Genomic DNA, 15,297 nt, shown 5'->3' with positions numbered 1-15,297 from the left:
ATGTGCGAGAGCTTGGAACGCGTGCTGGCATCCTTGTTAAACATCTTTTAAGTCTCAATGACTGAGAGAGTTGCCTCGGCACATGTCAATAAGGGTACTACTGGCGCATCACGGCACACATGCTCTCTTCACTAATGCAGCAACACATCCTCTTTCTTTTCTTCCATTTATTTATTTATTTATTTATTTATTTATTTATTTATTTATCTAGCTGTTGAGGCTCCGGCGTTCGCCAACGAGCTGCCTTTAGGGATTTTGAAAAAAGGTCAGGAGTTGCGTTGTAAGCAGGACGTCCAGCCCGTGTGACATTTAAAGACAAAAGACCTTTGCTCTCCCACCCCGAACAATGTTCAAGGATTTGGATGGGGAGGGTTAATGAATTTATAGATTCCCTTTGACTCACTCTCCTGTGCCTTTTGACTGGCGATTGCCAAGGCAACAATGGACATTAGGAACAGAACTCCATCTAATGCGATTGGAACAGATTAGATTGGGGGGGGGGGACAGGTGCGATGCAGCAAGATTGGGGGGGATTTATTCTCAATTAAGGAAACAAAAGTGTTGCCCCGTTTGGATTCTCTAGCTCAAGATTCCTTGATACCTAAGCACCAAATGTTGCAGAATCAAAACTGTCTCGGAGCAGAAGGGGGTGTCTCTCCGTGAAAGATCTCCTTAGCTTTGGCTTCTATGGGTAAGGGAATCTACCTTTTGACATTGTGGGATTGCGAAAATCCTGCTGAACTCGTAGTCTCTAAAAATAGAAATAGGAGAGGGTTACTATTACCAGTGCCTCTAAATAGGGATGGTGAAGGATTTTTATTCCCAGCCCTTTTCCACGTATCTTCTGAGAGCAGCCACGGCAAAGAAACCCCCTTAGTAATGCATAGCGGACAAATGAGAACTAATTGTTTGCAGAAGGACTAATAAAATGATGCAAAGGCTGATTGATGACCGTGTGGCGTTCAGAAGGGAAGCGAGTCAGGGGGACTCAAGGGCTGGCGATCCTGCAGCAAATACATCGGATTCAGGAGCTGGGCGAATGAGCAGCGACGAGCACCATGGAGATCGTTTTAATTGTGCCAAAACGCGCTAGTGGGCTGGGAGCGAGGGAAGGGAGCCCCGGGTGGCGGCCCCTTCGGGCCCCCCATCATCCTAGGCGCGCTTACCAGCGAGGAAGTCCCCCCTCCACTCCACGGGGTCTTACGCCCGAGTAGACCCTCCCCACAGACACACACACATAGATGCAGACACGACCCCCACCCCTCTGTCTGCTTCTCGGCTAGCGGGGGGGGGGGGAGAGAGAAGGGAAGGCTGGCACTGCCGTGGCACCTCCGCGGGCGGCGGCGCGGACTCCACCGCTGGCGTCGGTCCCGGTCGCGCTCGGGCAGGAAGGGGTTACAGGCGGCGTCCCGCCGTCCCCTGGCCGCGCACCGGGCGAGAGAAGGCGAGAGGCGAGAGGCGAGCGCCGGGGCGGCTGGGGCATGGACGGGCAGGATGAAGCCCAAGGGTGGCGTGTGGCTGTCGCTCCTCCCGGGCCCGCCCGTGGCGGTGGGCAGAAGCCGGAGCCCTCGGGTGAAGCGGGGCTTCCTCCTGGCCGTCTCGGTGGGGTGCAAGCAGGAGCCTAAGAAGAAGAAGAAGAAGAAGAAGGTGGGTGGGGGTGGGAGGGAAGGAGGGAGAAGGCGGGGGGGGGGGGGTCCGGATCGGAAAAACTCCACAGAGCCCTGGAAAAACTTTCGCTGCCGTTAGTCTTTGCGTGTGTGTGTGTGTCTCTGTGTGTTTAATATGTGGGGTGTGGAGGGGGGGAGGGATGACGTGATCAGAGGGGAGGGGGGACGCTCGCGTGGATCTGGCAGGGGAAGCTGCAATGGTGGAAGTGTTAATTGGGGGGGGGGGAGAGGCAGAGAGAGAGATCAAGCTGTTCAATGGGGGCGACGCCTGGAGCGTGTGAACGCGGCGAGGATGTGACCGCGTCCCCTCTGGGCTGAGGCCGTTGGATCGGTCGGTGGGAAAAGCCGCCCCGGCGAGCGGGATGAATGGAAAAGAAAAGGGAGGGCAAGGAACTCCGGGTACGTTCCTTGAATGCGTTCCTCCAGCGGCGCGGGGAGAAATCGGGTGGACGGCGGTCTGGAGGGAGAGACGCGGTGCTCCCGCCTCCTTGCCCATTTCCCCCCCCCATTCCCCCAACTTCGCCTTCCTCCTCCTCCTCTTCCTCCCCTTGCACGGGGCTGACCCGTGATTTCAACTTTTCTCTCGCCTGAAATCCGGTCGGCACAGTAACCTGTTACTGGCTCCCTCGTGCTTCTTCGCCGCCGCCGCCGCCGCCTTTGCTTGGGCGTCGATTCCCCATCTCGATCCCTGTCTCTCCTTCTCGCTTTTCTCTTTCCCCCCCCCACCGCTCCAACAGCCCGCGCCCACTCGCTGACTCCCGAGTAGACCGCCCTCCCTGCAGCGGGCGGGCTCCCTTCCGCCGGAGTTGGGGGGCCAAGCCTCTCCATGTGCTGAGTTGCTTCCTCCGCCTCTCCCCCCCCCCCACCAGCCCGGCTCAAGCCACCCCTACCTGCAGGATGGATCAGCCGCTGGCAGCCCTTGGCTGAAAGATTCCCTGGCCCACCTGCCTGCCCCGCGGCGGCGGCGGGGGGGGGGGCTTGACGGCGGCGAGGGAGGGGGCGCTGGCCAAGGTACCAGCCGGGAGTCCGCGAAGCCTTCGGATGGAGCCGCTTACTATGCAGAGGTCTGCCTGCTGAAACGCTGCTGCTCCCTTGCCATTCACTTGCTTCCTTTTTTCTTTGATTTCTTGTAGGCCTCTGCGGCAGAGATGGAGAAAATAAGGTAAGTCTGCTAGTTTTTGGGTTCTTCTCTCACCTTTAAGTATTGTAAGGCGAGCTGTCCCGAGTGGGTGGGTGGATCTATACCTGTATTTCCCTATCTTGCTTCTCTTGCCTGCGTATGCATGCACACATGTGCAGATACCAATACATGTGTGCATTTCCGTGCACGCACATCTGCACATTTTGTACATGTGAATGAAGCAAGGAAAGCCCTCCTTATCAATCAGCATGGTTTATTTATTGGTTTACTTGCTGCAATCGAAGGGGCTGCCTGCTTGTACGGTGTCAGAAAGGCAGCCGGGAGAAGGGAGCGTGGTGCTGCTGAAGGCATTGTGCTAACCTGTTCATTCAGAGCACCTCTCTGTTCTCGTTCTGCACACTGACATATTTCCATTGCCAGAGAGGAGAGTCGGTTAAGCAAATGCAGTAGCCAGCCAACCACTTGTCTAGGGTTTTATTGCAGGAGCAGGCTTCCTTTTCCACTCAGTAAGAAAAATCAGATCCATGATTCCGAGGTGGAAGTGATGGGCACGGGGGGGGGGGGGAGAAGACAAGAGACATTTAAAAAAAATGTCAACCTTGCATCAAAGCATCATAGCTACTGCTACTTGTATTGGTGTAAGTGTTGTAGCACTGGTGTTTGGTTTTTCTGTTTTAGGTTTTTTTTTTAAGAGAATTTATTTATTTGTTTATTTATTTAATATTTGTTTGTTTGTTTATTTATAAAAAATGTTGTTTGCTATGCAAAATGTTGTCAGCCTGTAAGAGTTACTTCTAGCATCCCTCTCTGCTTGCCGTCGAAGGGGAAACTGGTGTGTTCAAGTGTACAACTATCCCCACTCTTGTCTTGAGTGTGCTTTGGAGCGTTTGTATTCTTGTGTGTCTCTCGAGAGGAATCATTTTGCTTCTACCAAGGCCACGGGTTCCCTACAGAAGCAATTGTTGCGTGCCTCCTGCAGTTCCTAATGCTAGGTTCAATCCTGCCCGCACTTGCTTCTGAGGAAGCTCAACTGAACGGAGTAGGATTTATGGCCGAATACGTACATATCGGGTTGGGCTGTGAGCAGGAGAACGGAATTTAGTTTTTGTGCATCTCTTCCTGTGTTTTGAAAAGATTTCTCTTGACCTTCTGAGATATTAAATGAAACGCAAGTTTATTTGTGTGGCATTAGCCATTACAAACACACATTGCAAATGAATTAAAAGAGAAGCATTAATCATCTAGATATAATTCAAAACTAATATTAAAAGTAAGTTAGATCCAGTTAATCAATCAGGCCCTTATCACTACACTGTTTCCTTCTTAAAATTGATGCTCTAAAGGTGAAGCAGGCTACTTTTTCTGTTATACGTGGTACTCTATCCCCCAGCAAAAAAATTATCAGATAAGCACCTGATCTGTTGGTTAGGAGGCCTATCTCTCTGAGCAAGTTCGCTCTTAGGTCTTCATATATGGGGCAATTAATTAAGTAGTGAATTAGATCTTCTACTTCCATGGTGTGCCATGGGCAAGTTCTCTCTTCCCAGGGAATCTGATGGTATCATCCTTCAGCCACTGCCGAGGCCGTAGACTGACATCTTAAACCTGCTAGGGCATTTCTCCATTTGAAGTTTGTTAAGTTGCTAAGATATTGTGGGTACGGTGTTTGGATGGGTAGCTTTGCGTACGAAGGGGCAGATTTTGATGTGCAGACAGAAATACGGTCAGCTCTCCTGAGATATCTTCTAAGTTGGGGGTGTTATAGAGTTCTTCTCCTTCTGTTTTTTTCCCCCATGGTGGCATTACAGGCAATGAATTCAGTGGAATAGAGTTTTTGGGGTGCATGAGTGCCAAACGATTCACCATAAGTTGCTAAACTGTTTCATGGAAGTTGTAAAGATCTGATGAAAAAGGTAAGCAAGCTCAGATGGATTTGAAGAAGAAGTGGATTCTGTACCTGAAGAAGTCTGGATGGGCACCTTTCATTGGGAGCTCACTTAGAAAAATAATAGGCAGTGTTTATGACAGCACTAGTGAATCCACCTAGGGAATTACTACTTTTCATTTGATAAGTTCTTCATTACTGTTTGGTATGATAATTGAAAGTGCAAGACAGATGGGAAATGTCTGGGAAGATATTATGTTTGGGGTTAAGCCATTACTTGAAAATCTAGATCTCATGGACCCGTGTTTAGTATCTTTCCTTATAAAATCTTTGCCACTGCATTTTAGCCAAAAGTTCTGTTCTCTGAAAATTGTAAAATCTGCAGGCATCAGAAATGGACGAACTGATGGAGATTTTGCAAAGTCTTAGTGGATACTGATATATTCAAGTCACTATAACTTAATTCTTGCTTCCACCAACATACATTTTTATGGCTGTTTTATAAAGATGCTTATCAGGTCTGCTTTGCCAAAGCCTTGGACTACAACCCATTCATTTCCTACTATCGTAGAGGTTGGGAGTAAGAAGGGTTGCAGTCCAATGCGTCAAGTGCCCAGCTTGAACAATTTTTGTTCCCACACCATAAGCTGTAAAGACACCTAGATCCCCACTGGTTATAGGCCGTACCCACCCACAGATCACATACTGCTAGTATGGTGGCACTTCGGGATCCTTTTTTAACAAGGAAGGAAGAGCTGGTGTCATTTACTATGTTAGGGAACCTGTCTCTGAAGACAGGGGCCAAGTATTCTAATCCCCATTGGACCTCCAGAAAAAGAGTCAGACAAGACCACCTGGAATGCATATGGCTGATGGGCTTACCTTGCCTTGGACAAGCTGCACAGTCCCAAAACACCATCAGAAAGAGGGACTGGTGAGCCACTTGTGAGAAGTTTATCCCTGGGAGGGTCATCGTAAGTCAGAATTGACGTGGTGGTTTGTAATTAAATTGAACAGCAAAAAGAGCTAAGTGAAAACTGTGTAATAATAACTGTAGAGCTGGAAGGGACCCTATGGATCATCAAGTCTAGCCCCTGTTAGGGAGACACAGTGGGGGACTGAACTCCCAACCTCTGCCTGAATCACTGACCTATTTAGTATAGTGCATCATAGAGCTATCCGGTGCAATAACATCAGTAGGGGTCTGATGGACACAAGTGGCATTTGGGCGAAGGTAGGGTGACTTTCTACCTGTGAGACTTCACGCCTTTAATTATCCATCAAGGAAACCTATTTCTCTAACTCCCTGGTCCTACTTTGTGTAATTATTTAAAATAAATAATTAAATACCCTTTATACCAAGCATGCAGACTAGAGGTGCCATTACAGAGCTAGTGTTTCCTATTCCCCACTGTCCCTTCTGAGAGCCAGCCTGGGTGGCCTTGGGCAAGCTGCACAGCACTAGGATGGCCCCAGAAGAAGGGAAGGGTAAATCACTTCTGAGTACCATCTGCCACGAAAAGGGTTGCCATAAATCAGAACTGACTTGATGGCACATTATTATTATTATTATTATTATTATTATTATTATTATTATTATTATTATTATTATTATTATTATTATTATTATCATCATCGTCGTCGTCGTCGTCGTCGTCGTCGTCGTCGTCGTCGTCGTCGTCGTCGTCATCATCATCATCAGTAGTGGTGGTGGTGGTGGTGGTGGTCATTTTATGTAAATCCAAGACCTGGGCTTTCAACTGTTGTTAAGAACCTTCTGCCATCCACCAACCCTGAATCTGAAATAGCACCCAGTTTTGGATAGGCAGTTGGCCTGCTACTTAGTTTACTAACTTGGCTTTTCTAACAAATTTGGACATCAGTATTCAGACTACTTTGTCCTGAGCATGTTCATTGTCTACATTGGGAACATGTAAACACAGCTCTTGGCTTATCATAAGAATCTTAATCAGAAGGACCTTGGTGGATCAGGCCAAATGCCTTCCTAATCCAGTATTCTCTACCCTTAGTGTCTAATCAGATGTCTCTTAAAAGTTCATGAATAGGACAAGAGAGAAGTTGCATCCTCCAGCCATGTAGTATGGAAGCATACAGTATACAGAGCTGCCTCTGGTATTGAGAGCATCAGTACCTCTGAGTTTTATTCCTGTCTTCAGCGGTTCTTTTACAAATGCATAGCAATTGCTCCTTGCCGTCTCACTATCAGTAAAGGGACACCCCTGTATGTTCATGCTGTTGGCTATCTTCTCATTCTTGGGCCTCGGTCTGCTGGACAGCTCTAACGGAATCGAATGTTCCCCTTAAAACAAAGCCTGAGATCTCCTTGAAAACAAATAATCCATAAAAAGCTCCTTAAAAACTCCTAAGCCTGATTTCCCCTTAGCAGGTGATCTCTGATTTTCCCCTCTAAGCATGAATGCGCCTTTGAAACATGCTGGGAGTGTGAAGTTTTATAGCAGGCATGTGAGAGATGTGGTCTCAGGGTCGCATGTGCTTCCCACAGGGTTGTTTTTTAGAGGACCTTAGGTGGCCCTTGTCCAAGAATAAAAGATAAAAGGCATGCCTAAGAGACATTATTCACTGTTAGGAGCCTCCTGGAGTTAACATTTCACAATAAAATAGGGCACAGAAAGCTGCAGCCCTATAAGTAATGCACACATCTATAAAATTAAACTGGACCTGGACTTCCAACAGCATCTGGTTACAGTTGTTCATATTTTCAGGGGTGGTTCGGCCCTTGATGGGACATGGGGACAGAACATTGGTTCTGGACTCGTCAAAATTGCTCACCCCTGCTTTATAACAATGGGACCCAGAGATCTCCTTGTGTGGAAGCCTAACGCTTTCTGTTGACAGTGGTGTAGTGAAGCTAGATGATGACCTCTTCCCCCCCCCCCTTCAAGCTTGCTTGTTCCCTCTGAGCTTAGCTGCAGTCCTTAAGGTGAGTGGGAGTGAAAAGCTAGATTTCCCACCCATTCATATAACGCTATGCCTTGTTTGTGTTATTATGCAAAGTATTTTGTGGTGGCTTGATCTTGACCTTTTTGCTTTACGAAAGACCTGATTCTGGTGGAGATGAACGCTCTTGAATTGGGTTGTTGATGCCAATCAGTGGAACTGTTTGCATGTTTTGACTTTATCTTTTGTTGCTGTTTTATCTTATATGCTACCCTGTAGTTCCACTCTTTTGTGGTTTACAACATAATTATGTAAGGAAAATGTTGCCAGCTGGGTACTCCTTTTACTGACCTCAGAGGGACAGAAGGCTGAGTCAACCTCAAGCCAGCTACCTAAACCCATCGGAACTGAACTCATATCATGAGCAGAGGGTTGACTGCAGTACAGCAATTTAACCACTGTGCTCATTGTTGGGTGCATTGCTGGAGAGACAGTTATGATGAATCCCTATACTCTCAGTTTGATCCAGTATCTTGTTCAAAGGGCCCAGTTTCAACACTATCCTTTCCCTCCTAGCCTGACTGAAAACTATCAGCAACAGTATAATTCCTTAATGATCCTGAAAGATTTTCATACTGAATTTCTCTTTTCAGAAACATTATGTAGCTCATGCCAAAACTACCCATATGCATTTTAGGTCAATCAGCTGTGCCACACAAAACCAATGTAGGTTGGCTGACTACAGAAGTGAGTCATATGATAATCCTTGTAGATCAGGTGCCAAGGAGACTTATCACCACTGAAAAGTGTTTTCTGTTGAGAATGCTTCACAGTTAACTATAGGAGAAGCTAGCTTAGTGTGAAGGGAGGGAAACTGGAGATTTCAAAGACTGTTAGTATTAATTTCTGAACCTTAATGTCAGTTCCATGCGCCACCATTTATAAAAGTACTGTATGTATCAGGTAGCAATAGTGCAAAGTAAATTTCCCAGTGTAGAAAAACTTGGTAAATCATAAGCTGGGCTCATTCTGAGTCAACCTTTTGTAGAAATATAGACAAATTTAATGAATATGTTTGTTGGAAGCCGCCCAGAGTGGTAGAATTTACCAGATGGGCGGGATATAAATCAAATCAATCAATCAATCAATCAATCAATCAATCAATCAATCAATCAATCAATCAATCAATCAATCAATCAATCAATCAATCAATCAATCAACCAATCAAATATCACATGGGAATATTAGGTAGCAGAACTCTGCTGAATATTCCACATTGTCACCAAAGAGATTTTCATAGCTATTTTAGCAGGTCCAAAATGACTCTTCCCCCATTGAAATATGCCTTATCTTTTTTCTTTTTCTTTTCTGGTCTTGTTCACCTGCATTGTTTCACATGGCCTACTATCTACTTCTAGTTTCTGGATTAGTTACATGAGCTGGGTATCATCCACTCATTGGGATGATTTCAGAACACTGCATAGCCAGTCAGATTTAGGGACAGGATGATGTCGTTGAGGGGAAGTGAAGGCAACGGAGAAAACATGAGAGTGCAATATAAAGGAATAAACCACATTCTTCATAAGAAGGATTTTACCTAAAAAGCCATCCCAGTTTCCAGGATGCAAGGAGAATTAAACATAATAGGTAGATATGTATTAGACTGCTGGTGACTCATTTGGGCTCAGCTTTGCTAAGCTGAAAGCTCAGACTTGTACCTGTCAGTACTATACATTTGTTTGTTGCATGCTATTGTGGATATTCAATTTATTTTTAATGATTCCTTAATCACAAGGGGGAAAGAGAGGGAGAAAAAGAAATTGCTCTACATTTTAATCCTGCGGTTAGCCTGCAAACTCAAGAGACTGACTGCCGAACATGGGAATTGTAAGCCCTTTGCTATCTCAAATCCTACTGATATTTAATTCTGTGTTAGTTTAGACTATAACCATCTCATAAAAGGTGCTCAATTCTTATTCTTTTAGATACTAGTGTAGTGGCTGTCAAACTTTCATATCTTATGTTCCACCAGTTATTTCATCAAAGAACCTGGGTCCTACCATGACTGAAATGTCCCTTCTTCTTTTTTTTGTGACGTGAACATTCATGTGTTTATGATGTTAATAGTTATCATTTCTTGTAAGAACCGCAGAGCTGGAAAGGACCTTATGGATCATCAAGTCCAGACACTGTCAAGGAGACACAGTGGGAATTGAACTCCCAACCTTTGGCTCCACAGCCAGATGCTTAAGCTACTGAGCTACCAGAACACAACAATGGCAGAAGTAAACAGAAAGAAAACAAAAAAAGTCAGTTTCATTAGCAATTGAAAACAACAAAAATATTATTGAATAAGCATTTCACTCCTGCTCTAATTGTAAAATACAACAGCAGTCGGCTGGAGGAAAGGGGGATTAAAGAAACACCAGGTTGCTACTACCACTCTGAACATTACTACTGGGTGGGACTGAAAAGTCACAGGTGGATAATCCAAAACAAACAGAGTTGATAAGAGATAGCATGGCATCCTTCCAGGAAGATGTAGGGACTGAGAGGCACATTTTTTTGTTCATTCTTATATATATATATTTTTAAAAAAAACACCACACATCTAATAAAGTCAAATTGTGTACCTCAGCCATGTACCACTTGTTGAGAATCATTGCGTAGTGGCTAGAATAACAGACTAGGAGGACTCAGGAGAAATAGGTTTGAGTCCCTGCTTAGCCATAGAAACTTTGGGGAGAGGGGGTTATTGCTGGTAAAACCAGACTTTAAATGTCTCACTTATCTTGAAAGCTCTATGAGAGTCACTATAAGTCAGTTGAGACTTGGTGGTGCATAACAGGTGCATGATGCATACTGACAGCACAACAAAATTTAGTAATGTTGACCCATGTGAGGTTTGGAGTGAGGCTTGCTGAGAAGGACAGGTCACATTTTTAGTGGGGACTGGGCTTCCATGGTCAACACACCAGGACTTATCACTGATTGATAGTGATGACATGATTTACCACCCATTTCAGGCTTCCCATTTCTCTCTGTGATTAAGTGCAATCTTCATAGTTGTGGGATAAATTTCCCAATTAAAAAAATATTGCAGAAATCCATCCCTGGAACTGGCTGAAGAACTCTCAGAACCGCTATCCATTATTTTCATGAAATCATGGGAAACAAGTGAGGTGCCAGTGGACTGGAAGAGAGCCAATGTTGTCGCTGTCTTCAAAAAGGGCAAAAAAGAGGAACCTGGGAACTACAGGTCAGTCACCCTGACATCCATCCCAGGCAAAATTCTGGAACAGATAGATTATGAAGCAGTCTTTGTGCAAGTGCCTAGAAAACAATGCAGTAATAACTGGAAGCCAATACGGATTTGTCAAGAACAAATCCTGCCAAACTAATTTGATCTCATTTTTTGATCAGGTAACCTCCCGGATAGACAGAGGGAATGCTGTAGATGTAATATATCTTGACTTCAGCAAAGCTTTTGACAAAGTGCCCCATGATATCCGGATTAGCAAGCTAACTAGGTGTGGCTAGATACATCAAGTGTCAAGTTGATACACACATGGCTACAGAATCATACTCAGAGGGTGATAATTAATGGGTCCTTTACTAACTGGGAGACGGTAACTAATTTGTTGTTGTTTAGTCGTGTCTGACTCTTTGTGGCCCCATGGACCAGAGCACGCCAGGCCCTCCTGTCTTCCACTGCCTTCCGGAGTTGGATCAAATTCATGTTGGTAGCTTTGATGACACTCTCCAACTATCTCATCCTCTGTTGTCCCCTTCTCCTCTTGCCTTCACACTTTCCCAACATCAGGGTCTTTTCCAGGGAGTCTTCTCTTCTCATGAGATGGCCATGTAACTAATGGGGTAGCCCAAGGCTCAGTCCTGGGCCTGGTGATTTTCAATATTTTTATTAATTACTTAGATGAGGGAGTACACAGAATGCTTGTCAGTTTTGCAGATGATACCAAATGGGTGGAATACCTAATGCCCTAGAAGACATAAACAAAGTTCAAAATGAACTTGATACAATGGAGCATTAGGCCGAAGGCAAAAGAATGAAATTCAACAGGGATAAGTACTGCACCTCAGAAAAAGAAACCAATTGCACAGCTACAAAATGGGGGATACCTGGCTCATCAAAACTACAAGTGAGAAGGATCTTGGAATTGTTATAGATCACAAGCTACCGTATTTTTTGCACCATAAGATGCACTTTTTCCCCACAAAACAGGGGGGTGGAAAGTCTGTGCGTCTTATGGAGCGAAGAAAACAGATTATATTTTTCTGTTTTCTTCTCCTAAAAAATTGGTGCGTCTTATGGAAAGGTGCGTCTTATGGGGTGTATATGAGCCAACAGTGTGATGGGGCTACAAAAAAGGCAAATGCCATTTTAGGCTACATTAATAGAAGTATAGTTTCCAAATCCCATGAAGTGCTAGTCCCCCTCTATCTAGCACTGGTTAGGCCTCACCTTGAGTATTGTGTCCAGTTCTGGACACCACACTTCAAGAAGGATGCTAACAAATTGGAACAAGTATAGAGGAGGGTGACAAGGATGATCAGGGGGCTGGAAACCAAGCCTTATGAGGAAAGGCTGAAAGAAATGGGCATGTTTAGCCTTGAAGAAAGAAGACTGAGGGATGATATGATAGCACTTTTCAGGTATTTGAAAAGCTGTCATACAGAGGAGGGGCAAGGTCTGTTCTCGATCATCCCAGAGTGCAGGACACGCAACAATGGGCTTAAGTTAAAGAAAGCCAGATTTTGGTTGAATATCAGGAAAAACTTCCTAAGTGTTAGAGCAGTACGACAGTGGAACCAGTTACCTCGGGAGTTGGTGAGTGCTCCATCATTGGCGGCATGCAACAACTTATATAATCAAAGCATATCTGCCAATCACATGGCAGATATGCTTTGATTATATTCCTGCATTGAGCATGGAGTTGGACTTGATGGCCTTGTAGGCCCCTTCCAATTTCACTTTTCTATGATTCATTACAAAGCACAGTGCACATCACCAACAGCTGCAGAATTATATGATATAACAAGGCTACACAGAACCAACACTTTGGAAGTCAGAACAAAAAGGAAAGGGCCAGTGGTCCTGAAGATGACACAAAATGCAAGAGTAGATGATACCTTTTATTGGATCACTTAAAAAAAGCAAGCTTTTGTAGATGAAATCCACTTCCTCGGGCTCTAAGCACACTCCAACCAAATTCTCATGTCAAGAAACTTCTTCTTGCCTTGAATGTTGCAGATAAACATTGCCGAACAAACTGTCGGAATTCTCTATCTGCCTTGGTGAAACAATAATAAAAGTATAGTTTCATTAGCATTCTTTTCCCCATAGTTCTAGAAAATCCTGTCCAGATGTTTTATCCACTCTCTCTATTTCAGAGGGGCAGAGAGAGAGAGAGAGAGAGAGAGAGACTTATGAGCTTTTCAGTTCCTCTTAACCTCCAAAGGCAGATAGGTTCAAAGTAGAACCTTTTCTCAGATCTTCATCCCGGGGTAGCAGAAATTCATCTAGACTCTAGGAAAGGCCATCCATTTCCCCAAATTCCACCATTCTTTCAGATAGAAGGGTAGAACTCTGTAAAATACTGCTGTTTCAGAGGCCAATATACTTGCATTGTCTGACAAAATAGAATTCAGACAACATTGAATTCAGACTCCATTCCTAAGCCATCTCTGTAGGAATCAGAAAAGCATAATGTTGACACAAGAGAGGAAATAAAACCTTTCCAAGACTGATTATTCATTTCCTTAAAAGCAGTCCCAAAAGGACACTGGGGCACCTCACAGCTGCCTGCATTTTTGGAAGTCACCAAGCATGGCACTGGGAATTCTTAGGGGAAATGTCTGCAGTTCAGAATTGAGCACTAGATCACCAAATGGAACAGAGGGTACATGTTGCTTGTCACCATAGAGACTCACTGTCCAGGTTGCCCGTCTGCTCCTTGAGCATTGGCATAGCTCCATGGATGTCTGGTGCCCCTTCCCCAGTTTTATTGCTTGCTGGCAGTATTTTGTGTTGCATCTGTTTGTCAGTCTTTGCTTTGGCTATTCTGTCCATTAGTAGAGACTACATTAGTGCCATAATAATTCACAGAATCATTTACTGTTGGCCAGTAAAGGGCTGGGGCTTATGGGAGTTAATGTGGTCCAGAAGTTGGCCAGCAGGACTGAGTAGGCACAAACTGGCCTAGAGCTTATTTATTTATTTATTTATTTACTAGATGTTTTAGCTGTGCCATTACCAGTGGTCTCTGAGCAGCGTACAACAATATTAAAACTTCAAAAACATTAAAAATAGGCAATATTATAATAATATCCTATATTAAAAACAATCATTAAAACATTAATATTAATAAATCCTGCTGCTCATACGGCCAGCTAACAAATACTATTTCATTAAAATGCTGACTAAACAGAAAGGTCTTTGCCTGGCACCGAAAAGCCAAAAGTGTTGGAGCCAGGCAGATCTCTCTAGGGAGGGCATTCCAAAGTTGGGGTGCAACAGCCGAGAAGGCCCTATTTCGACATGCCATCCCCTTCACTTCTTTCAGGGATGACACCTTCAGAAAAGCCTCCTGGCCTGATCTTAGAGGCCACGCCTCCTCCCCGACCCTCCGGGTGACCCTGGTGTTGGACCAAGTACCCAGGGGGACACAACTGAGATAAGAGGAACTCCTTCTTCTCCCACCCAGGTCTCAGTAATGCATGCCAGGTCAGCCCTCTCATTCAAAATTAAATCATGGATGAGGGCAATCTTATTTTATGTCAACCTGGCATCTATCAACAGTACCATGTGACCCAGCGGGTGGCTGATAGGGTCACCTGGTACCATTTGGCTGGGAGTAGAGCTAGAAAGGGGGATAGGTGTAAGGTGTCTAACCTCCTTTCTCCTACACAATTTGCACAGTCCTAGAGTGCCCCCAAAAGAGAGCCTTGTGGTGCAGTGGTTAAACTGCTGTACTGCAGCCAAAACTGTGCTCACGACCTGGGGTTCAAATCCCAGGTAGCCGGCTCAAGGTTGACTCAGCCTTCTATCCTTCCGAGGTCGGTAAAATGAGTACCCAGTTTTCTGGGGGGGCCAATGTGTAGCCTGCATAATTAACTTGTAACCCACCCAGAGAGTGCTTGAAGCGCTATGGGGTGGTATATAAGCAGCATGCTTTGCTTTTTTGCTTTGCTTTACACAGACATGCTCTTTAGTAGAGTCTACTCCCCTATCTTCCCCTGACATATATCGTCTCTATTGGTTGCCCCAGAGGCCCCTCAACCCCCCGTTTCCCAGCTTATTCCCCAGCCAGTTCCCTCAGGGAATCTGGCAGCCAGCGGCAGCCTAGCCACAGACTTGCTGTCTCTTGACCTGTAGAAGGCAGATGGTATTTGACTCCCCTGAGCGCAGGAAAGCTTAAGAGGAGCATGGCAGGAGAGTTGTTGTACAGGATAAATGGAAGTGCTATAAAAAGAGGGGGGAAATGTGGTCTTTGAACAAAATCCAAAGGGTGGGTGATACCTTTTTAAAAATATTAAAATATTACAATCCGAAGCTAGCTTTCCACTCCTACAGAAGTATTCATCACCAGCTTTAAACAAATCTAGCTCTGTTTTCTAGAACTTTTCCAATTCTTCTGCACCACTCCCAGCTCTGTAATGGCCAG

The 15,297-nt window shown here is 45.1% G+C and overlaps 1 protein-coding gene across 7 annotated transcripts in view; it reads left to right on the top strand.

Moving 5' to 3' along the window:
- The first annotated feature begins 1,494 nt into the window (after positions 1–1,494).
- BEGAIN (brain enriched guanylate kinase associated) overlaps positions 1,495–15,297 on the top strand; it is a 252,169-nt gene continuing 238,366 nt past the window's right edge. For 2 of the 7 annotated variants that reach the window (XM_072986673.2, XM_072986672.2), the window contains exons 1-2: positions 1,495–1,644; positions 2,801–2,829. In XM_072986673.2, coding sequence (XP_072842774.1) covers positions 1,495–1,644; positions 2,801–2,829 — 179 coding nt within the window. Of the gene's footprint in view, positions 1,648–1,874; positions 2,067–2,682; positions 2,830–15,297 lie in introns of those variants that run through there. The other 5 variants (XM_078383787.1, XM_078383786.1, XM_020793556.3 and 2 more) reach the window with 4 other exon arrangements.

This window comes from Pogona vitticeps, chromosome 1 (assembly GCF_051106095.1).
Source record: "Pogona vitticeps strain Pit_001003342236 chromosome 1, PviZW2.1, whole genome shotgun sequence".
Taxonomy (NCBI): domain Eukaryota; kingdom Metazoa; phylum Chordata; class Lepidosauria; order Squamata; family Agamidae; genus Pogona; species Pogona vitticeps.
This window is presented reverse-complemented; position numbering and strand designations above follow the sequence as displayed.